Source organism: Erigeron canadensis, chromosome 3 (assembly GCF_010389155.1).
Source record: "Erigeron canadensis isolate Cc75 chromosome 3, C_canadensis_v1, whole genome shotgun sequence".
Lineage (NCBI taxonomy): Eukaryota > Viridiplantae > Streptophyta > Magnoliopsida > Asterales > Asteraceae > Erigeron > Erigeron canadensis.
Genome location: NC_057763.1, coordinates 1,650,218 through 1,676,164, shown reverse-complemented (window position 1 = coordinate 1,676,164; position 25,947 = coordinate 1,650,218). Strand labels below are relative to the sequence as shown.

General features: G+C 30.7%; 1 protein-coding gene across 4 annotated transcripts; it reads left to right on the top strand.

Moving 5' to 3' along the window:
• The first annotated feature begins 312 nt into the window (after window positions 1-312).
• On the top strand, window positions 313-12,920 carry LOC122590888 (molybdenum cofactor sulfurase). Of its 4 annotated transcripts, none has more exons than XM_043763066.1 (22): window positions 335-524; window positions 619-717; window positions 1,338-1,396; window positions 1,592-1,752; window positions 1,884-2,038; window positions 2,138-2,264; window positions 2,641-2,743; window positions 4,056-4,101; window positions 4,259-4,297; window positions 4,375-4,531; window positions 4,777-4,879; window positions 5,127-5,243; window positions 5,355-5,432; window positions 5,598-5,699; window positions 5,901-6,000; window positions 6,094-6,195; window positions 6,854-6,918; window positions 7,328-7,476; window positions 9,960-10,189; window positions 10,706-10,845; window positions 12,388-12,498; window positions 12,573-12,920. In XM_043763066.1, exons 1-22 carry the CDS (start codon window positions 413-415, stop codon window positions 12,681-12,683), a joined length of 2,466 nt encoding a protein of 821 aa, XP_043619001.1. In that variant the 5' UTR covers window positions 335-412; the 3' UTR covers window positions 12,684-12,920. The 4 variants fall into 4 exon arrangements, with proteins under 4 accessions (XP_043619002.1, XP_043619001.1, XP_043618999.1 ...); XM_043763064.1 differs by having other exon boundaries at window positions 6,088-6,195; XM_043763065.1 differs by having other exon boundaries at window positions 336-524; window positions 6,088-6,195; window positions 10,709-10,845.
• The last annotated feature ends 13,027 nt before the right edge of the window (window positions 12,921-25,947 follow it).

Here is a 25,947-nt window from a genome sequence, read left to right as displayed (position 1 = left end):
TTCATTTTCAAGTAAAATAACGTTACTAAATTTAAAGGAAGCTATCAAGAATTGAACAAAAGTCTTTAAATTAAGGTACGAGGCAGTTACTAGATATTCAACGACACTTTTGTGTAATATTTTACAATAATTTGTATATTTGGACTCGCAAGTTTTAAGTTTTCTTCACGGCCCATATGTGAAAAAACGTCAGGATAAGGGATGAAAGGTGCAAAAATAACCAAACGAAAGGGACCACTTATGCAATTTATTTATTCTTTATTTTAATATTTCCATTTCCGATGTTTTATTCGTTGCAATCACCGTTAGGAATAAAAAGGCTGAAAATTTGTATCTATCTATATCTATAGATTCTTGGACAATTTGAGTTTTTCTTTCTTTGAAGCAAAAGATCAAACAGTTGGTGTGCAACATGGAAACTGCAAAAAAAGAATTCTTGAAAGAATTTGGTGAATCTTACGGCTATCCAAATGCCCCAAAGAATATTGATGATATCAGAGCTACTGAATTCAAAAGACTTGATGGTAATAATAAAGATTTTATTTTTATTTCATTTTTTATTCAATAAATTTGATAAAGTTTTGATTTTTATTTATATATATGTGGGATTGTGTGTAGGGAATGTGTATTTGGATCATGCTGGTGCAACTTTGTATTCTGAAAAGCAAATGGAAGCAGTTTTTAAAGATCTTACTACTAATGTATATGGAAATCCTCGTATCCGGTTTTTATGTTATATTTTGTAGTTATATTTTAGTATGATGTGTGATAATATGATTATGTCGTATAGGTGGATCACGTTTCGATTGAAATCGTTAATGTAGTTATTTTGTGTAAATTAGTTTTAAGTTGGCCTTCTAAGTAGTTTCATTTTTGTTAAGACATGATAAAGGCTTTTGAGATGTTCGTGAGGTTGTAGGGAACGAAAGTATGCATCGTGATCAGGATATGGGTTTTTTTATATATGTTCGTTATGATGCTAGAATGTAGACAACTTTACTTGCTATGAAGTTAAAAGAAATGAAATGTGAGCTAGGTTTTGGTCAAACCGTCAAACATGTGATATATAATGATTTTAGCCTATGTTATTAAGCTAGTTGCCGTGGAATAGAGATTTTTATTGATTCTTTTCGCCCATGTGCTTATCAACAAAATTTTTTAACTTGCTGACCTTGGCCTCATATGAAGGTTATGGGTTCTACTCCCACTTAGGAAGATGTGTGGTATTATTGCGTGGATATATGCCTTTCTAATGAAGTAGTTAGAGTGAAACGTGGATTGTGTAATGTGATACTTTTGAGTAGCTCCTCCGTGATGCCTTAACCTGGCTATACTAGATAGTCAAAGCAGCGCTAGCTTGGCCTCCTCAGACATTGTAGAAGATGCTCGTCATCAGGTAACACATTATACAATATATATGCATATGTAGTTCTTACCAGAATATTAACTATAAATTTACTTTTTTGTTGTTTTATGTATTATTTAAGAAGATAAAAACTTTTATATTCTTATGAAGGATTGGAAACCACTCCTATTGTTCTCTTCCTTCTCTAATTGGGTTGCATTGCTATTTATATTATTGTACATATAGGTTCTCAAACTCTGCAATGCATCCCCAAAAGAGTACAAATGTATATTTACTGCTGGGGCAACAGCAGCTCTTAAACTTGTTGGCGAGGCTTTTCCATGGAGTAGTCAGAGCACTTTCATGTATACAATTGAGAATCACAACAGTGTTCTAGGAATCCGAGAGTATCCTTTTAGTGTGAAATCTTCGTCTTAGTTTCTTTGATACCGTCATTACTGCAGCATATGGAGTTCAGATATCGTTCATTTTCTCACCTATATAGTTGACGGGTTTGTTTCTCCCTTAATTTTAAAAGATATGCTCTCAATAGAGGAGCCGTGGCTTTGGCAATAGATTTTGTGGATGCTGCAGAATCAGACACGTGTACAAGCAGTAGATCTTCCATCAAGGTCTTGCAGCATCCTCTTCAAAAGAGAAATGGTGCTAGGACATGGGACGAAGAGCCTAATGGTAGTCTCTTTAAATGAAAGCTGATTAGACAACTCTACCAATTTTTGTATGATTTTGTTTAGGAAAGTTACCAGTTTAATGGTTTTCTCATGTTTACAGGCCAAGTATACAATTTATTTGCTTTCCCTTCTGAGTGTAATTTCTCAGGAGTGAAGTTTAACCTTGATTTGATAGACGTTATTAAAGAAGATTCAGAAAAAGTATTGGAAGGCTCTCAACATTGCAGGTTTGAGACTTTTCATTCATATAAGTAGTCGGTACTCTTATCTGGTAGAATATGTAGCGAGTTTTTGATGAAAAGAATTAGAGGTGGCAATTTTGTCCCATATGCTTATAAATGGGTTGATTTGGGGTTTTGTTTTATCCCATATGGGTCAAGTAAAAAAACATAGGTAAATGGGGTCCGGGTCATATGTGTTGAACAGGCTGGAAGTCGTCCAAATCCTATGTATAATGCATAAATCCTCCTAAAGTGGTTTATTCGTATATTTAGATAATAGGCCATTTCAATTCATACCTACTTGACCCGTTACTGACATGCCCATCTTGCCGCCTCTAAAGAGGATATTTGGGGTTTATTTATACATAATGTCTCCAACCAGGGGAAAATGGATGATTTTAATTGATGCTGCAAAAGGATGTTCCACCGACCCTCCAAATCTATCAAAGCATAGAGCAGACTTTGTTGCTATCTCTTTTTACAAGGTACCTCTTCAACTTTCAGTTTGTAACTGAGATGAAGGAAGATATGTGTGTTTGTGTGTGTCTGTGTCTGTGTATACTAGTCTTAATACCCGTGCGCCATGCACTGTTTGGCATAGTTTATTATATGACATTAAAATATTGAGTTTTTTTAGACAAATAGTGTAAGTTAAATGCAGTAAGACACTTCGAATAATTTTGGTTATGTTTAAACTTTGAAAAAAATGATATAGTTGTATACTTGAATAAATAATTTAGGCAAATTACAAGAGAGAAAATAGTAAATTTGGCTTTTGTCAACGTTTTTTTTACTTTTATTTTTATTTATTTTAATTTTACTCAAGCAAGGTAACAGTGCTAAATAAGTTCAAATGATTTATTTGTAATCATATTCATGGTCAATACATTCACTTCAAATGATAGTTTATTCACAGATATTATTTAATTTTGTATGCTATTTAATAGGATCATTTAAGATTTCAAGTATATGATATGTAAACACAATTTAAACAATTTATGCTACTTACATTTTGTTATCAATATAATTACTAAGAAATATTGATTGCAATATAATTAGTAACAACGAGACAAAGTACCCGCGCGTTGCGGCGGTGAGATGGTGGGGGTGATAGGTCATAGAGTGTGATAGCCAAATGCCTTAGCCGTCCGGGCTCCGCCCTCGGCTTTAAAATTTCGTCGAAAGTATATCGAATGACATTTATAATGAAGGAGCATGAAATTTTAAGAACACCCATATAATTTTTATAATTTATCGATGTACGGTTTTTGAGATAAAAGATTTTGAATGAATTAGAAGAATAACATGATTTATGGAGGAGAGAGAAAAATAAGTGGTTGAGATTTGAGGAGAGAGAAAAAAATGAGTGGTTGAGATTTCTTCTAAGGGCATTATGAATAAGTGATAGGGGTATTTTGGGGTTTTCACTTAGTTGAAGTTGAAAAAATGGAGGGAAAAAATGTTTTATAATGTAGTAGAGATAAATTGTGAGAAGCAGTTATTTCTAACTCAGATAAGCTAATAACAATAAGATTTAGATAGAACATAATTATAATTTTTAGAAACCTCGAGAACTAAAATCGACACAAAGAAATTTGAAGAATTTCTATTGGAAACTAAGGGTGATTGGGGAATTAAATAGATCTATTTCACCGGCATCAAAAACTTACTGGGAGGTTATGATGGGTATCCAATGTGGTATAGGGGACATGGTTCCCTCCTTAGCCCTTTTATATATATCTGTGTGTGTGTGTGTGTGTGTGTTCGTTATATTGGTTTTATTTTTCTTATTTGTAGCTTTTTGGCTATCCAACTGGACTTGGAGCTTTGATCGTACGTAATGGTAAGCAGGCTTTAGTCTTGGCTTTCAGGGTTCTTCAATACGTGATACGTTCTGTCCGAGTGTTCAATAATATATTTAAATCAGTAAAATATGATATTTAGAAATTTCAAATTTTCAATGACAAGAGGAAATCACATTCATTTTTTTGTGTGTACAGATGCTGCAAAGTTATTAAGGAAGACCTACTTTAGTGGAGGTACTTTCTTTTCACATACGGATAGTTTTTCTTTATTTTGTATAAAACAAATTTTATTCACAACAGAAGTTTTTCAGGCACAGTGGCTGCATCAATTGCTGACATTGATTTTGTGAAAAGAAGAGAGGGTATTGAGGAGTCTTTCGAAGACGGAACACTATCATTCTTGAATATAGCATCCATTCGGCATGGGTTAGATATTCTCAATACTCTGACCACATTTTCCATATCACGGTATGTGACTCCTTAATCTTGTCATAATTACTGGTTTCAGGATTTGATTTAGTTATCATGATTAAAATTGATTTGGTTTATATTTTCATGGGCTTGTATTGTAAAAAAATTGAGGTCATTACCTCATGAGAAATATACAGAAGTATTTCCCCATATACTTTCTCTCTTCCTCAGAAGTTCCATAGTGCCTACGTAGTTTTTTTGGTTGATTATTCTAACATACTTTTTGATTACCTTTTCTTAAGGCATACATCGTCACTGGCTAGATATACAAGAAATATGCTTTTGGCATTAAGGCATGCTGATGGGGAGGAGGTTTGCAAAATATATGGCATGGATTATTTGAAGGTTGGTGAGTCTATGAATATAGCTTGCGCCTAAGATTTAAGATATACCTAATAACATATAATTGTCATTGCTTTCCATTTATACGTGGACTGTCAGTATGAATGCTTTAGGTAAAACATTGACTATTTGAAATGTAAAGCTTACATGTTGCGTGTTTTATGCCATATATTTAGTAATTGCCTGATTTATATTTGCTTTTGATGTTGCGTTAGTTGAAGTAATATAAAACTTTGTATGTTATTTGTAGGTGTCGTGTAGTGGACTTGGTCCTGTAGTTTCTTTCAACTTGAAAAGGCCTGATGGTTCCTGGGTTGGTCATCGTGAAGTGGAAAAGTTGGCTTCTTTGTCTGGAATTCAACTACGGGTAACTAATCATACTAGGTTATGTGTTATCATGAATGTATAGGTGTGGGTGACATAGGGTTCGTAGTATTTGTTTCTTGTTATGGATTTCATTATTTTATTAATTGTGTAGACAGGATGCTTCTGCAATCCTGGTGCATGTTCTAAGTATCTTGGTTTATCTCATCTGGATCTTCTATCCAACATTGAGGTAAGCTCAAATTTACATATTTACTATTGACGATCAAAGAAACAATGAACACATAATAAAGACATGCCCAGTATCTGAACATATGAATGTATAAGAAATAACCTAGTTAATTGCTACTAATATATTTATATTGCCCTTAACAAGAGCTGTTTATCTTTCTGTTAGGCTGGGCATGTTTGCTGGGATGACTATGATATATTACAAGGAAAACCCACTGGAGCTGTTAGGGTATCTTTTGGGTATATGTCAACATTCGAAGATGCATGGGTAGGATATAATGATATATTTAATGTTAAAATTCATCTCATATGGTCTATTTGCTATGTTCATCAATATTGATGATTTACGGGTTTCAGCTTTAGAAAGTTATAACTTAATGATCCGTCCATGTTTCTTTTCTTGTTGTCTCTATCAAGCCTATTGATCTTATAAATGTTACACTTTTGTCTTCACCTCAAATTTTTACAGAAATTTGTGAACTTCATCGTAAGCTCCTTTCTATTGTTGCCCAACAATACTAGACATCTTTATCAACTCATATCCAACTCTATCCAGCCTGATGCAGAAGGTTGGTCATCTTTCACTTTACGTTATCAACTGTTTACCTCTTTTCATTGCTGGGAAAAATTCCGTTTAACTTATAAAACTGATCAAGATGCAGGTCATGGGAAGACAACAAAACATTATCTTGAGTCAATTGTTGTGTACCCAATAAAGTCATGTGCAGGATTCAGAGTAGACAGTTGGCCTTTAAGCAGCACTGGTAGAGTTGTAAGCTGCATGTTTTTGTTAAACTTTCTGGTTTGGATTTTATACGTCTAAGTGTGTAATCCTGTCTAGCTTATATTTGTTAATACTGGGTATCATTGATATGTTTTTCTCCTTCTCCTCCTCAAGATAGCATATCTGCCTAGTGCATATAAAATGTAAAGTAATAACAACTTAGATTTAGCAAAAAGGGCGGATGGGCAGATTCGGTAACAGTAAGTTACTTAAGACACTTTTTTGAGCCCACTTCTTTTTTATAGTTAGTGTGTCAAAATTTAGTTTAAAGAATTCAGCGTAATTTTGATAATGATGATCATCTTGTTATTTAGTTAAATTAAAATTGTAGTTTTCCATAATCAAGTATGACAAGAACTCTACATTAGGCTAGGGAGAGAGAATTGGCTGATGAACTTACAAAGACGTTTGTATTCACTTGTTCTTTCTAAAATCACTCGATCAGACACTTCATACTGCACTAATAGACCTTTTGATCTAATACAAAAGGTTGTGTATAAGTTGTATGAAATTAATTGTGGGTGTACTCACCCAAGAGCATGAGAAAAAGCATACTTTTGTTCCATTTTCTTGTTTGTAAGCTGTGCTAATTTGTCATCCTTAACTACCTTCCAATTTTGATGTACATTTCTATTCAGGATTGTTATATGATCGAGAGTGGCTTCTCAAAAGCATGAATGGTGAAATTCTTACGCAAAAGAAGGTTGGTTCTCGGTTAGTTGTTACAGTGAACTGTATTCTGTAATGGTTGACACTACATTAATAGCAAGCCTCATTTTTGTGAACTGAAATTTCTGGTCTAAGTTTCATGTAAGTCATGATTTTCACACTGAATGAAAGTTTGCCTCCGAGTGATATTGACTTAATTGGGGAGCTCCTAAGAAAATTATATAACATGCTTTAATAATGTTCCTTTCCTCCATAGAGAAATTGATTTCAACTGTGAATTTACTCTAGTGCAAACCCTTTTGAACATGGATTTTTTAAATGAAAAGTTTGAACTGGTATAAGCTAACTGTTGTTTCTCTTCATCTCTTCAAGTAGTTACTTCATAACTTGATAACATGGCAATCCTCTGGAGAAAGTTAATTCATTGGCACTTGGTGTTGTAGGTACCTGAGATGTATTTTATCGGTACAAAGATTGACCTCAAAACAGGAATACTTCATGTGGAGTCTCCTCGGTGCAAAGAGAAACTGCTTATAAAACTTAAGTCGAATTTAGCTGAAGTGGTAGAAGAAATCAGCGTACATGCTCAGAGGTTTGGCAGTAATGTTGTATTGTATCATACTTCCTCTCTTGGGAAAACATTGAATGTCTTTTTTTTTTCCTACCTTCGTTGTTGAGGTGGCTAAGTGGGTGGGTTTGATGGGTTGCATTATGGTTCAAAAATAACAATTATTTGGTATGCTCCAGGTTGCATTGACCAGAAACAGTTCTGTTTTGTAACTTTTTATTGATAGTTAGTGTCTCAATATTTTGCAAACAATAGTATAGTAATCTTATTATATAAAACGATCAGAAGTGCACTGTACTGAAATACACTGTGGTTTTCAACCTATTTGATATGTTTCCCTTTAGGCTACTTTCTATGTTTTACCTAGTTGACCCGGTTAGGGATGAAGTATAACTGATTCGGCTCATAAATATGCAATTGTGCAAAATTGTCACCACTATTTTTTACATAGTTAAATATAGTTGTTATAGTTCCAGGGGGGTTCTTGTAAACATAGATAAGTCCAGGGTAGTAAGATGTAGTATGTCTGAATTAGGTCGGTTAGTAGTTTGTATAAGAACTCAGATTAGGAGGGAAATAAAGCAGATTAGATTATGATAAAACTCCTTCTCTAAATTCTTTCTTCAGTGATTTTCACTGTATCAATTGGTATCAGAGCCGTCGATTCTCCGACATGCTTTCGATTCTGTCTCCGATTAGGATTCCGATCAAGTTCCGGCAGCTTATTGATTCTCTTCCTCCTTAAAATCAATAGCAACTGTAATTTTGATTCGTTTTCTTCTTCGTGAGTTATATGATTTCCGATCATATCTCCAGTGATCTCCTTCTACGTAACTATTCAATTCATTAAAAAAAACAAATTTTTTTTTTTTTAAGAAATTAGGGCAAACCAGAAAAGTAGCAGTTAATAGCATTCAACGAGGAAGGTGCTCTTACTGATTACTGTAATACGTTTCAACGGTTATTCGATCAGGTTAGAAATTTTGATGAAATCTCTGAATTCTACGGTATATACCTATTCATTTGTGGATTAGACCTGAAATTAGGGAAATAATTGTTGATTGGCATCAATATAGCTGCATTAAGGTAGAAGATGTGATTTCATTAGCTTTAAAAATTGATTCTAATGGCTTAAAAGATTCTTTCTCTCCATTTGATTCTATTTCTTCTTTTTATAACAAAGATTTGGAGTTTGATGTTAATGTTACTCTTGAGGAATTGATGAAAGATAAAGTTTTATTAGCAATGGGATGATTCAAGAAACACTTATAGATGAAGTAATTGATGATAAAGATTTAGAAAAAAGTGAACATAGGCCTGATGTCAAAGATTCACTAGATATATCTGAAAATATAGATAGTGCATATAAGGTGTTTGATGAAATGCCTGAGCCAATTAGGGATGAAATTGAGGCTCAATTTAGTGATATCTATATTTGTGAGACTGTTTTAAGTGAAAGCCCTGCACTGGAAGTTTCAATTCATGAGATTAGTAATGTGATTGTTGAGATGGATGATAGTAATAATCTTGTTACTCGGCAGTTTAAGCATGAATTTGGCAGTTTATGTCTAGATGTACATGTTCAGAATCGGTGAAGTTGTGGCATTTCAATCTTTAGGTAATATTGTGTATTTTCATAGTTTTGGGGGACAAAAATCATTGAAGGAAGGAGTAGTAGGTTTGGAAATGGTTATGGACAATTTTGGTTGGAAACCGGGATGGCTTCATTGTTTGGATGGTGTAGCAGGAAATTGTCATTGAGGGAATTGTCAATGAATCAGAAATTGTCAAGAACATAGAAGAAGTCAGGGATGATGTTGTTGTTTCTGTTACAAGAATTGGATTGCTGAGTAAAAGTGACATGGTGAAAAGGATGTTTGTGTTTAGTAATACAGAGTTTGATCAGGCTTGTAAGGATTCATTCGGATGGAAACTGGGTTGGATTGGTTTTGTGAGGAATAGTAAGCAGGTGCAGGTAGTGTCAAGTTCTATTATGATGAATAGACCTGTTGGTGGTGATGTATTGAGGGGAAAGCTTGGCAATGGAAGTAGTTTTCTGGAAGTTGTTGATGGTCAAGATGATAACAAGTGGAAGGCTGCTCTTAAGGACAGAAAGTGATACTTCTGTGCAGAATTTTGTTGTCTCCAAAGTAACTAGTCAGGGAAGGGTCTTCTTTGATCTTGGAAGTGACAACAAAGGCCACTTTGTGGAAATAACTAGAGATGGTATTGAAAAAGTCGTTGGCTTATATACAAACTACTAACCGACCTAATTCAGACATATTACATCTTACTACCCTGGACTTATCTATGTTTACAAGAAACCCCCTGGAACTATAACAACTATATTTAACTATGTAACACTATTTTACTATAGGAGTTTAATTACTTTTCTGACATAAATTTTCAATGTGTTGATACAAATGCATAACTCAGTATCATGTTCAATGTAGTATTGGGTTATATTTTTCCGGATCAAGTAGTCAAATGACCCTTTTAACTCACAGATATGAAGTTTTGGGCTATAATAACGAGATCGACACGTGGTTCAGCAATGCAATTGGCCGACCTTGTTATTTGCTGAGATCAAGTTCCAGAGGTTGTATCCGCTTGAACAGGAACAAAGTCACGGGCATATGCAGAGACGTAGATACCAGACTAAACTTCGTTAATGAAGCTCAACTTTTATTGGTATCCAAGGAAAGTGTATCTGACCTTAACCACAGATTGAGATCAAGTATGTTGAGAAGCACCCTTTTTTATGATCCCCAGATATGTTATTAGTTCATTTAGCATCTTATTTAGGCCGATCTTACAAACAAGTTTATCAGGATACCAAGTAGAGGGCCAATTTTGAATCATGTGAATGGGTTTAATTTGGGTGGGTTGTGTTTTATATCTAAAAGGTCAAATGGATAACATCAAAGGTCAGGACTGCAAATGAAATTTGAAGGTCCCTATGCTTATTTCAGTTGCATGCGACATAATTCTTTTACAAAAGTTAGATGATAGTTCTCATATAGTAGTCTTTCAATATATAAATAAATTTATGAACAAACTATCGGGTATACCTGACCCAATCCAACTTGCTCCTACCCATTCCAAAACTTGCATGTTTTGATATGTTACACAACCTGCCAACTCTGTTGTTGAAAATTCTCTTAGAGATGTTATGTGGAGACTCTGCGTAATGGGTGATCCATTGCATATTGGTTATGTAGTGTTCTAGGATAGTAACCCATTTTGTTGGCAGCAGTAACAGAGAGAGGATCTGCTGGATTACTGATAGAAGTCGATGCAATGAGATTCCGACCCAATCTTGTCATATCTGGTGGTGTGCCATATGCTGAAGACAGCTGGAGTGGTCTTAAGATTGGAGGCAATCACTTCATGGTGAGTTCTAGCTTCATTGAACCAAAATACTGAAATAGCTTCGTCAACTCCAAATTTTCAGTTGCATTATAGTAATTCTGTCCATGAAAATCACATCGATTTACTTTTTCGGCCAACTTTGCTTTCTCTGGAAAGCTATAAAGACAAAAGAAACTGCTCACGGCCACCTTCTGCGGGTTCTGTGCCCCAATACCTCGACGGTGTATGGGGGTGGTTAAGATGTAGGCAGACCTTACCTCTACTAAGGTAGAGAGGCTGCTTCTAGGTTCTACCTAAATGGGTAGAAAAGGACCTCCGGCCTTTGTATGAGATGAGGATCGAACCCTTAGAGGCCAGTGTGTTTACCACTGATCCAAACCGCGCTGCTTTAAAGACAAAATACATATTTGTTTTGTAAAAGGGCTGCGACGGCTACCAATGGGACAACAAGAATTGCATTTCTTGCATATATTGAGTCAATGTTATATGCTTAGCAGATAATTAGAGGTGGAAAAGTTGGCGGGTTAAGTGATGGTTCAAAACATGTAAACTTTGTGCGCCTCGACATGGGTTGAGATTATTACCTGAAATACTCTCTGCTATAGAATACATTGTTATTCAAGATTGGGAAACTCGAACTTGACTCGGGGAGAGGTGGACTCACAAGTATTTGGAAACTTGGGCTCGACTCGGGGAACCTGGATTGGGATTTTTAAATATATAAAAATAATATATATTTTGAAAATGTATTTTTAACATATATTGTTATTCAAGGTTGGGAAACTCGAACTTGAATTGGCGAGGGGTGGAGTCACGAGTATCTGGAAACTCGGGCTCGACTCGGGGAACCTGGATTGGGATTTTAAATATATAAAAATAATATTTTTTGAAATTATAGGTAATAGAAAATTAGAAATAGACTAAAGTCTTTAAACTTAAAAACATAATTGTTTAGAATCATTAACATTATACCTCAAAGTTCAAACTTAATTGCTGAAAAAACATCAACTTGAATCACTTTAGGGTTTTTCAAGAGTTTATTTTTAGAAAAATTGACCATCTTTGACCCGAATCAGCCAAGCTTGACACGATTCGGCCGAGTTTGACCCAAGTTGGCTGAGTTTCACACGATTCGGCCGAGTTTGACCCGATTCGGCTGAGTTTGACCCGATTTGGCTGAGTTTGACCTGTATCGACTTGAGTCTGATCCCGTTGAGCGAGTTTTAGATTTAGTCGGCCTGACTCGACCCGTTTAACTGCCAAGCCACGAATCAAATCCGGATACTCGGCCGAGTCTTACAACATTGTTATGGATATTTTGATTTAGGACAACTTTCAACAGGTTTGACCTGTTTCCTTTTTAGCTATTATATTAGACATTTCACATTTTTTTAGTAATAAAGCATAACCCAAGTCACCTGTTCACTAGTAAATGGGTTGTTGCCACCTCTACAAATAATGGATCATTCTACTTAAAACTATGTGACATGTTAACCAAAAAAAGAAGCAACTGTCACTTAGCAGTTTTCATGGGGTTTAATCGTTATATGCTCGTTTTTGTAGTCATTGGGTGGTTGCAACCGATGCCAGATGATCAATTTGAATTATCAAGATGGTGAAGTACAGAAATCAAATGAACCTCTGGCTACTTTAGCGGCATACAGGAGAGCCAAGGTTGGTAAATCTGCTATTATATTCTCCGTGCTCTTTTATGGTTTTGTTTGAAGCTTTTATATTAATGCGAACAGGGGAAGATACTCTTTGGAATTTTATTGAGATACGAGTTAGACAACGAGGCTAGGGAAGATATATCATCATGGATTCAAGTGGGACAAGAAGTATACCCTAAAGCAGAATGATGCACAATGACTTGGTATATGTAATGCAACTACAGAAATTAATATTGTGGTGGCTTTAATATTAAATTGTAACTGATGAGGAATATTTGATTTGGGTTACTTTATATAGTGTAAGCTTCCTGAAATATGGTTCTTGGTCATAAGATGACCCTAACCTAGATTTTTAAATGTTATGTGTACAAATTGTTTAAGGAAGATTTAATAAATAAAATCCAAAATAGGCATCTTAAAAGTTAATATATCTTATGTGTGATGGTGATGATTAGAGGGATGGGGTTATCCTTGTTTAAGTTACCGGGGAAGGTGAGTCATTTGACTTGGATGTACCTAGCCTAATGGGGTTATCCCCGTGAGTGCTTCAAATCTTTCGGACAATTTCCAAAATGTTATCTACTAAGATTTGAACTTAAGACGATATCAGGTCTTCTGGCTGTTATGTGATGGTTGTTAGTTGCTATAATTTCTTTAGAAAACATGAAGTAAGCTTAATATCTTAAAAAGGGTTGGAATTGTATGATTGAAAAGGTTGCTTATGTTTGGTAGTAGGTATTAATGTTGTTTGACTTGTGACTTTGATTAATTCTTTTTCAAAATTGGCTGTTTATTTCTGGGTCTTGGTTCTTCTTTTGCCCAATCAATGATGTTGACTTGTTTTAAAGCTTGTGGGTTTGTTTTCTATTAAAATAAATCTTTAAAAAGATTGTTGCTTTCTTATTATCTTGATGGTGACAGTTTTATGACAAGGCTGCATTGGAACATCATTGATTAGTTATCGATCGCAAGTACATTGAAAGAGTTTTTTTTTTAGCCAAATCTCTATAACTTTAAATTCCTCCTAAAATTATGGGTTATTTCTATTTTGTACTAGCACTAGAACTATATGAAAGTGAATCTCTTGCCCAATGTATATATTGATATGGTTTTCCTTCTTGACATTATCTTTTATATATATTTATATATCTACTAATAAACTAAAACAAGATTAACATGTTCTTGAAACGACACGTGCCGTAATCCTTGATCGACAAATGTCCTTTTAATTTATTTATTTTGTTAAATAAGGTTTATAGTTGTATATAAATTCAATTTTCTTATTAAACTTAGAACTAAACTTTAACTTTTTGCTTATTAATATAAAATATATTATAACTTTATTTGATTTATCGTTTTTTATCATTAATAAATTGTCTCGCTTTTTTTCTCACTTCTTCAACTTCTATTATTTATATTAATTATAATAAGTTATTAACATAAAGACTTCAAAAATTTGAGTTTACGATCCGAAATTACAAGGCTATTTACCATGATCTGCTATACTTACAAGTTCCGGTTTTGATGTGGTTTTAAAAACTTAAGGTAAATTCAAAACTCTAACTAAACATATATTATATTTATTATTACTGTTTTTTATAATTTAGATTCGTCGATTTACTTCAACTACAATTTATTTTATACTCACGAATCATGTATGAGGCATATTTGACATTCTTTATGATACAATCTACATAGCTATCGTACATCATACGGGTATTAAGACTAGTAATAATACAACTAAAAGAGGGGATTGGGGTTGGCACCCATAATCCTCCTCTTTTAGCCTAATACTCTCTCCTTATTAATCCTCTAATTTTTAAATATTTATTTAATAAAAAATGACCGACCTTTAATAAAAAAAAATTATTATTATTATCTATATATATATATATATATATCACCTAAAAAACTCATGCATATTCTCAACCTTAACCTACGGCAAAAAAAAAGCTACGATCGACTACTTACTAAAAGAAAGGTTTTTTTTATTTATATACTTTGTTCTTATTATTATTTTATTATTATTATTATTTAACATTAAATTCTTATGTTATTGTTATTATTATTATTATCTTTTTTAATTTAGTTTGTTTTTTATTATAGGTTCATTAAGGTTTCCTCTTCAACAACAAAAAATAAGACCACATTAGTTCATCTTGAAGATCTTAAGCCAACACATGTTAACCATCATCACCGACTCCGTATTGTGCATGTATGAACTGCTTCACTGTGGAACAACCCGTAGAAAATCAAAACGTTCGAGATGGTCTTTGTTGATGAATTGGTATGTATTTTTCAAGTTATATACTATACATTTTTTGTTTTTCTTTTAATCTAACTAAAGTTGAAAAAAAAAGGTAAATTGGAATCAATATTTATATGAAATTAATTTTCTTATGTTTCTTATTTAGCATTCGTATTGATTAAGTTGTGATATTGGTCATATACTTTTTATTTAACTAAAGTTGAAAAAAAGGGGTGAACTATATCAATATTTATATGGGAGTTAATTTTCATATGTTTCTTATTTAACTTTTGTAGTTATTAAGTTGTAATATTGGTCATACATTTTTTGTTTCACAATTATTATAAGATTTTTATATATCATGAGACTATCCGTCTAATGGACGGGCCTGAGCACTAAATGACCCCCCCCCCCTCCCTCGGTCCCTTGTAAAGGAGTATTGATACTGTGCCATCACTTTTAATGAATGTATTAAAATGTATAAGCTTTACAGTTGGTTGTATAAATCAGTAATACATAAATATAGTACATGTATTAATAGTGTTTGATGAAAATATCAAACTCTTCTTGTAATCAATATGTTTAATCACTATCTCTTAATTCTTTTAATAATAATATAAAAATTTTTGCTTTTATTATATTATGGATAGAGCTTCTATTTAAAAGTTTTAATCGCAATCTTAGTAACGATGATTATCGGAAGTACTTGTTTGTTTTATTGCTTGTAAAGTTTTTTTTTAGAACGGTAATATATTAAAATAAAAGGCCACTAGCAAAGTACTAAAGAACCCAAAAGTACAAGAGTACAAATAAATTACAAATATAAGCCTCAAAGAACACGACAAAACTATGGAACAAGAAGAAGACAATTAAGCCATTCAACCCAAGAAATTTGTTTCTTTTTGCATCTACACGAATACCACATATCGGACTGGGTAACAATGAGATCATACACATGAGATCATACACAAATACCACATATTGCTTGTAAAGTTTTGACTACATTCTTGTTGGCATAGTTATTGTGAGATGAGATATTTGATTAATATCACATTCCTACACTTTTAAGTAGGTTAAATAAACCATCCTTGTTTTGTTCGGAGATACTGTGCTTTGAAAAAAACGGATTTTGTTCTTGAGCTTCTAATTTGGATGGCCGTTTAGTCAAGTCCTCTAGAATATTTCTAAGATGAGTAATACATACATGACTTTTAAATCCATGTACAATAAATACAAGTCTTATTACATCTCCAATTTAATATATACTACTTAACCTCAATCGACTAATCACAGTCTCCAATTTCTCCAAGTTAATTAAGTCAATACATCTCTAAATCAATTTACATTTTTGGTTTTTCATCACCAATTTATACTTTAACTCAATTTAAAAATAATTAATATATATTGCATAATGTCTATCCAATAACAAAATATAGTTAAAAGTTATTAGTAATTGTAATCAGACTATAATTAGGATAATCATTGTTGTTATTATTAATTGGAATCAAACTGTATTTATGATACAGATTATTCTTATACAAACTGAACCCTACAAATAAAATCACAACACACAAAATAATTGAAAATTTTACGAACCAACTTCTACTTTTACTTTTTATTGTTTTTAATTATCATGACTAACGAAAATAAAATTATTTTTTATGTATATATGTACATTTAACGTATAATTTTTGTTTTTGTTCAATATACTAATTCTTATAGTAATAGTGTTGTAAAACCCGTGTATTTAACACGGGTCTAAAAGCTAGTATTGAATAAAAATATAATAATAATTGTGTTTATACCTATATAACTTTTAGTCATACACTAACAAATACAAGTAATATAATGTATAATTTATGTACTGGTCTTAATACTCGTACGATGCACGTTAGCTATATAGAATGTATTATAAAGAAATTCGAATATGCCTTATACATGATTCGTGAGTATGAATTAAATTGTGCCTAAAGTAAACCGATGATCAAAGTTAAATTATAATAGACAGTATTGATAAGCATAATATATGTTTAGTTAGAGTTTTTCAATCACATCAAAATCGGAACTTGTAAGCATAATGGATGACAGCAAATAGCCTTGTGATTTCGGATTGTATATTAAAATTTTTGAAGTCTTCATAATAACTTATTATAAGTAATATAAGACTATAAGTTATAGGAGTTGAGAAAAAAAAGCGACAATTTTATTAATGAGAAAACGATCAATCAAATTAGGTTATAATATATTTTGTATCTATAAGCCAAGAATTAGAGTTTAATTCTAAGTTTAATAAGGAAATTGAATCTATATATAATTAAAAAATATATAATTTAATAAAATTAATTAATTAAAAGGAATGTGTCGATCAAGGATTACGCCACATGTCGTTTCAAGAACAACTCAATCATGTTTTAGTTTATTGGTAAACAATTATGATGGATCTATAATTGTTATGTATGATCAAAACTATTATACACATCATTTTAGTATCTTTATTCGCTACATCAAGTTTGAAATTGTTAACATTAATTAGTAGTTTCCTTTCACCTATAATGGACATTTTGGTCATGTTGTTTACGAATTGGTGTGAAAATTGTTTGGCAAATAAATTACGTTTTGATGCTTCTCACGAGGTCTCTAACAGTTTTGATGTTTGGCAAATTATGAAGATTTAAGGTTCTCAACTCCTTTATAATGATTGGCGAAACATTAGTTTCAAGCATGAAATGATGTAGTGCAAATAATGGTGGCAAGCACAATTTAGTTCATCTACATCAACTTCAAAAAAATGGTCGATGCATTCGTAAGAGTTAGCCAAGGCAATTTATAATTTTAAAAAATCTATGTATCTCACATCAGAGATTGTTGAAAAAAGAATGGTGATCTTAATTGTCAACTACCAAGATGGTATAAAAAGATGACATTACGAGATTACTAATTGGAGAGACTTAGTTTTTTTTTCCTCCAATCTTTAGATAATATTTTAGTTTTTTTTTCCTCCAATCTTTAGATAATATATTGGTGGATAACTTAATAATAATATGAATTATGTATTAGGCAAATATGAAATTATTAATTTTAGTTAGGTAAATATGTAATTAAGGTCTTAAAATTGGGTATATATGAAATCTCCCCCCCCCCCTAATAAAAACAACACATGTATTTTACTCTGCTACACCAAATAATCTTAATAGTACTTCATGCCAGAGATTAAACTTTGAACTTCACAGTTTGAACCACTAGCATGTTTCGTTTCTAATATTGGTGCTATATATATAAGATCTTATGTACTTTAACTAAATCATTGATGCTTTCTTGACGGGAATATATAAGAGTAAAAAAGACAAAATACAAATCAAAATGTCCATTCACTTTTCGATGTTTACTTTGATAATTAATTGGCTCGACGATGATATCTTGTCACTCGATAGTGACTTCCATGATGAAAGCATCGATTGAATATCAATGTATTGTAGTTCTTCTGGAGGTTCTAATGACTTTTGTTTAATTTTTCTATTTTGAATCAAATGTTCTTTATCTACTTTGGATCTTTGTATAAATTATTCCATACTTAGAGTCAAGTCTCTGTGTTTATTAAATTAAATCTTGTGGTGATACAATATATCTTGTTTTAGTAAAGTCTTCAGATGTAAGATTCTATAAAGTATGGAAAGAAAAGCATCACATATAGGAAGTTCGTCTATATAAAGCCAAAAGGAGACACATTTGCTGACCAAGTAGTAGATATTAGGAATTAAGGACAGACAATCAACCATAAAAATTTTGAATGGATCAAAACCACATAAAATCAATCATTTATATTTGTCAAATTTTGACTATCCAGATGATTTATGCCTATGTCAACTTGGCGTATTGATTATGATATAATCCGCTTTGTTTATAATTTTGTTTTGTTAAAATCCAGATGCTTTGTTTATAATCCGCTATATCATTTCATTTTACTTAAAAAACTTTCATATATGTCACTAACTTGACGTATTGATTTTGTTTAGCGTATTAAAATCATGTAACTTTAATTTTTCTTATGTGATTGTATATAATTTATACGAAAAGACATGCCAAGGGGCAATCGAGCTAGCCAAAGGCGACAACTAAGTAACTTTAACGTACTAAGCTTAAAAGAATTTCTCCTTAATCTTAACCTGGTAAAAATTAAGCATGCATGTTATACACGATTTAATAGTAAACTAGATTTTAGACCTATATATTAAACACGGAGTTTACGATATTATCAATATTATATCTTTATACATTTAATTAATAAAAAGTTATAATTTTAAATATATACGGTTCTAAGTGTTATACTTTGCAAGTTGTAGTACAATATTCACAGGTTCGTCATTGTCATTATTAGGATTTTTAATTTATAGTTAATGTATATAATAATAAATATAATTTAAGTATTCAAGGCTAAAAAGTGTAAATTATTGATGAAAAACAAAAAAAAAGTAAATTAATGAGATTTTTTTATATAAATTAATATACTCGTAAATACTAATATAATAATATATCTGGATAATGATTATTAGGATTTTTAATTTATAGTTAATCTAAATGATGACCTAAGCGATAATAAATTTGATGAAATTGAGCGATTTGATTGGTTAATAAATTATTAGTTCAACTGTCTTATAGTATATACTAGATTTTAGCCCCATGTCAAACACTGGACACGGGGGTTACGATATTATTAATGCTAAATGCTTTGATACCAATTAACTGTCAACATTATTAATACAGAAAGTTAATATATATATAAAATGAGGAAATTGTGTTTTTTTTATTGAGATAGAGCATGAATATTGAATGAAATTCATATTGATTTGAAGTTAGGATGTTGTATTTTGTTTATAAAATATTACCGTAAATTTTTAATAGTTTTTTAATGACTTAATATTTATCTTTTAGTTGAATTGTAATTATCTAATTCTAATATAATATTTATACATATGGATAGGAGTGTAGTCGACATTTATTGCTATAAAAATTTAATAACTTTTTAAAAATGTAATATATATCTTTAGGTATAGAATTAGTCGTGTAATTATATCTAATTTTACAATAAAAGTCAAAATTAAAATTTAGAGAAAATCGAAAGACATTATCAATATTAGATGTTAATTTATTATATTTTAAAACATAAGATACTATTCTGAGTAATAAAAAAATTAATCTATATATATCAACTCTTTGAGTCTTATATTGAAATATGTTTTACAAATATGTTTATCGAAGTTGTTCTTAAAATGTTAATATATTTATATCAAATTTTATTTTTTAATTAATTAATTTTATGTTTATATAATAGAACATACTATTAGATATATGATAGAACATACTATTAGATATATATTAGTTATTATTCAATTGGATATATATTAGATATTATTTTATTGGATAAATATTAACTATTATTCTATTGGATAAATATTAACTATTATTCTATTAGATATATATTAGCTATTATTATCTATTTAATATATTAAAATTATTGAATAAAAGTGTATATTTGTGATTGAAAACAAAAAAGTGTAAATTAAAGTCAAAACTGAAAACAAAAGTCAACTTTAAAACATCAAGAGCTGTGATCAGTATTGGAGCAACTATGCTTTAGTATAATAAAAGATTAACATAAGATAAGATGGGACTTAACTCGATCGACATGGAGTTCGTCAATAAGTGGAGACTTGTTACTTGGAAACAAGATTTCGATTTTTGAGGCAAGCATATTTTATAAAGGGGTTTGCTAAATAAGGCATTTAGGACTGTGTTTAAGGTGCATAAATTATTTATACATTTACCATGAAAATCAAGAAGTGGACTTTTAATATAAAAAAGTACAAGTTGTTTAATGCACGTTGTATTTAACATTTCTCTTTTATCAATATATTTTGTCGGTCATGTTTATAGATGAGCTAATTATCGGGTTATTTTTGGGATCCGGGATGGAGTAATTTGGAATGCCTAGCTAAGGGTCATGTGCGGTTGGATTATTGTCAACAAAATGGTGACATCTTTGTTAATGATCAACTTAATCCATTAAAAATATCTCTATAAATACTTGGTTGAATTCAAATTACGACAAAAAAAAGACTACGATCTAGAAAAAAACTCATTATGATTATTATTATTATTACATATCATTTAGAAAAAACTCTCACATATTTTCAAAAAAAAAAACCGTACGACAAAAAAAAACTACGATCGATTACCAAAAAGATTTTTATTTATATACATTGTTCATGTTTAATCATTATTATTAGTACTTAACATTGAATTCAAATTATATATTGTACACTTTTTGTTTTTCTTTTTGTTTCTTTTTTTTGTTGAGCTTAACTCTAAATCGTATAGTCAAAAATTGTTGTTTGTGTTTGTAATAAGTTTAAATTTAACGTGCAAATTTTTTATTTAACTAAAGTTGGAAAACAAATGTAAACTGAAATCAATATTTATATGGAGTTAATTTTCATATGTTTCTTCTTTAACTTTCGTATTGATTAAGTTGTGATATTTGATTGATATATTTTGAGACTACTGAGCACTAGTGTATATATATATATTAGGAAACAATATACACATACCTAATTTAATCGGAGGAAACTATTTAATTGGAAAAATCTCCTTTGTGAAGACCGGACTCTATGGTCTCCATGTCTCGTCAACATTACCAATATACAATTGAGCTATACAAAAATCTTATTTTCATGAATATTAAAAAGAAAACCGGTCATTAATAATTGTTCATAAATTGTGAGAGGTTATCTACCTAGATTTAATAGTGTATCTATATTCCTTTATAAAGAAAATAATACTCTCTCTCCTAAATATTGAAAGTTACATATGACGAATTTATACTTATTTTTTAATATACTAAAGTACAGTTGTTCTAATAATTTATCGATCAATCACAGCTTTCGATTTCTTAAAGCTGACTTTTATTTTCAATTTTGACTTTAACTTACACTTTTTTTGTTTTCTATCATAAAACAATTTTTTTAAAATTTTTTTTAATATATAACTCTAAGTGTTGATATCTAGATCAAGTTTTTATTACTCAAAATAGTATATTAAATTATAATTTATAATAAATTATCACCAATATTAATAACGTCGTAAGCCAAGTGTATTAGACACAGGCCTAAAATCTAGTACCTTCCTTATTTCATACTTCTTGAACACACACAACTAACCTCTTGTTAGTATATGTATAGCATTCTGATTTAATTAAACATGTTCCATTTAAGGAAAAATAGGTGTACTTCAGATGATTTTGTGATGTCAATTGTATTTGTCGCAACGCGTGAGTATCATGCTAGTATTCATTAAAGTGAATGATTATTTAGTAAAATTAGTTATAAAACAATCAATTGATTAAATTAGTAGAGAAATGAAAAGATTAGATTGATTTAATATATTAATATAAAAAAACTTATATTTAGGTACTTTTTCTAATTAAACATTTTCTATAGTTTTATTATGATGTATAATATCCTTTTATACATATTGAGCTTCATGGATGTCAAATATATAAGATGAAATCATAATAGCTCAACCAGCTTTTCATGCTAGACATTTGAAGAAATTTCACAATAAAGTCCTCCAGTGAAGTAAATTTAAGTCCTGCAAAGGGGGCAAGGTTTTATCCCAATTAAATGTCGTGCCTTCGAGCGGTTTAGTTAGGAGTTTCTCCTCCTACTAGGTATTGAAAGTGAGGGGGCTCTCTAGCGTAGATTCAGTTAAGACAATGTAAGCTAGATCCCTGTTGCGAGCAAATGATTCACACCTTTTATAAAAGAAAAAATCGTTGACTATTTCAGAACTCAGCAAACCATTAATTACTCCTTTTTCATTTATTTGTCTTCTGTTCAATTATTTGACAAAGTTTTTGTTGACATTCTAAAATGGCATATATATTCAAGTCATACGTGATACAGTATATGTTACTGATGCCATACATGCACTTAATAATTAGCATAAGTTCTCATATAATACGTGGTTATTTCAGTTTCATAATGTAATTAAAGAGCTGAGTTCAAATTTATATAATTATATACACTAGTTAATCAAACCCAAAGTTAAATCGGTTCTAACTTGGACATTTTCCGTTAATCTATCGTAAAAATTTCGGATCGATATTTGAAAAAAAAAAAAACTTGAAAACTTCGAATTTTGAACAAAAAAAAAGTTTAATGTTAATGTTGATGATATTCACTTATCATTGTATTTATATTTTAAAAATTATTTATATGAGGATAGAAAAGGGATGGGAGTTTGAGATAGCTAAAGAAAGTAAACATTGAGTTTAGGGTAAAAAAAACGATAAGAAAATAAAAGGGTTAAGTCACTGGATGACCAACGTACTTTCTTTCTTGTACATGGTTGCCCATCAAACCCAAAAACTAAACTGTATGACCAATATACTTTTCAAATTTGTACACGGTTGACCAAAAGTTTACCGGTTGACCGGTGATAGCCGGTTAAATGCATTTTTCTTTGATAAAATTATGATGTGGATATTACGTGGAAAAAAATTAATCACCAGATTACCAACGAACTTTTCTAGTTGTACATGGTTGCCCAACAAACTTGTAACATTTGTACATGGTTCACCAATTCATGACCTGCATATTTATCAATTATACTCTTTTTAGGTGACGTGACACTTAGTTGATAATGACATGGACTAATGATAAAAGATATGGATTCCGAATCACCAAAGTTGTATATAAGAATCAAATGTTCGTTCTCCTTTCCCCCAGTTGGTCTGAACCCTAAACTGAATTATGTCTTCTTTGTTATCTAACATCCTTAACATAGACGGGATATGATTTTTTTATATATATATTTGCCAATTCGGAATTCATATCATATTTTTAAATAGTCCACGGCATTGCCTGATCACCTAAAAAGATATTAACCGGTATACCAGTCAACAATTGGTGAACCATGTATAAATGTTACAAGTTTGTTGGGCAACCATGTACAACTTGGAAAAGTTCGTTGGTAATCTGGTGATTAATTTTTTTCCACGTAATATCCACATCATAATTTTATTAAAGAAAAATGCATTTAACCTGCTATCACCGGTCAACCGGTAAACTTTTGGTCAACCGTGTACAAATTTGAAAAGTATATTGGTCATACAGTTTAGTTTTCGGGTTTGATGGTCAACCATGTACAAGAAGGAAAGTACGTTGACTTAACCCAAAATAAAAATATAAAAATTATGATGTCATATCTTTCTAAAAATTATGCTAGCAAAGGATGAGGGCTTGCCATTTCATTTTTTTTAAATAACTTTTAAAAACAATGTTGTTTTAATAATATACTAGCTAATTAACCCGGGTTCAATCCGGCCGCTTAATTAAAAAGTTCAAACCAAAAAGTATATGGAAATATGTATGTAATTTGTTGTTGATACATTATAATTTGATGTTGAGATAGCAAGATACTTGTAAAGATGAACATTAATATATAAAACCCGATTAAGGTGATGAAAAAGTGAAAGAACTAAGATAAATCAATGGTAGATATGGATTTAAAAATAAAGAGTTAAGATAAAGTTGATCATTTTTCATATTAATTAAAAAAAAATTAAGGTTAGACAAATACTTCATCCGTCTCATTTTAGTTGTCATGTTGACTAACTTTGACCGTAAATAACTTTGTTTGTGTCATGTAACACTTGATATAAAATATATGAATGAATTGGGTTTTTAATGTACTTTTCATTCATATAAGTTTTATCAACTACTATATAGTACAAACAAAGTTATTTACGGTCAAAGTTAGACAACATGACAACTAAAATGAGACGGATATAATATGAAAGAAAGGGATTACATAAGGTCTAATAAAAAATATATTAAAAGAAAAGAAAAATGATTATGACATTTAAAAAATAGTTTAGAAAAAAATGTTTGAATGCTACATAGAAAAAAGACTTCTAAAAATAATTTTATTTTATTTATATAAGAAGAGAAGAGAATATAAGAGATATTCACCTCATGTTTGTAAGAAAGAAAGACATCTTTTTATCCCAACGGATCATGAAGCAAGATAAATATGGTTTATTAAAGTAGCTAACTAGTTTGTTACTTCCTCCTTACATTTTGATTGTCCAAATATGAATTGCCAAATCTTTTGTCTTCAACTTTAACCGTAAATATTATTTTTGTTGATATTCTATAACACTTGACATCATAAAATATATGAATGGATTGATTGAATTTTAAATATGCATCTCATTAATATAAGTTTCATTAACTAATATGTAATATAAACAAAGATATTTACAGTAAAATTAAAAAAACACGGATGAGGATTCCTTAAAGTTATAGTTATAAATAACTTTAAGGGTAAATTGAAAGCATCTTGACCTTTGGATTGAAATCAAAGGTCAAGATTCAAAGATGTTCTTTGAATCTTGACCCTTGATTTTAATTCAAAGGTTAAGATTAACAACTCTACCAATAAAGTTAGAAATCCTCATCCAAAAAAAACATTTCAAAAGTCAAATTAGGACAATTAAAATGAAACGGAAGAGGTAGTTGTTGGTAAATACTAGCTTGCTAGATCCTTGGAAACAAGTCTATGTAATATGTGCAATTTGCTTTTTATTATTATTATTATTATTATTATTATTATTTAATACTTCTTTTACTTGATATATGCGAATAAATTCATTACATATAAACAGTAAGCTAGTTTATCGGGTTTTTTGTTTTATCATTTGATCAATGTTGTTGTTGTACATATATATGAATGAATTGAACTAGTTTAACTAGTTTAACCATGTAACTTAATACATATTTTAAAAATTCTAGCTTGTAGTATTTGAAAAAAATTATATATATCTTGGAAGAGCAAAGCTCATACACCTAAAAATTATATATATCTGATGCCTAGCTAGCTTCTGGACTAATATTATTAGTCAACATTTTTCCTATCCAAGTCGCATAAACCCCAAAATGTCAAGGCCTTAGAATTATGTAATTAGACAGTAAACAATATTGTCTAGTAAAAAAAATGATAGCCAATTCGTTATCAGCCTCACTAAATGACTCTACAACAGGAAAAAAGGTAAAGATCGATGTAACATTATATAGTATAAATATACAAGATATAGTTTTTATTTTCCTTTTCTGTTGAGCTAGATGATGGTCAGATATATGATGAAAT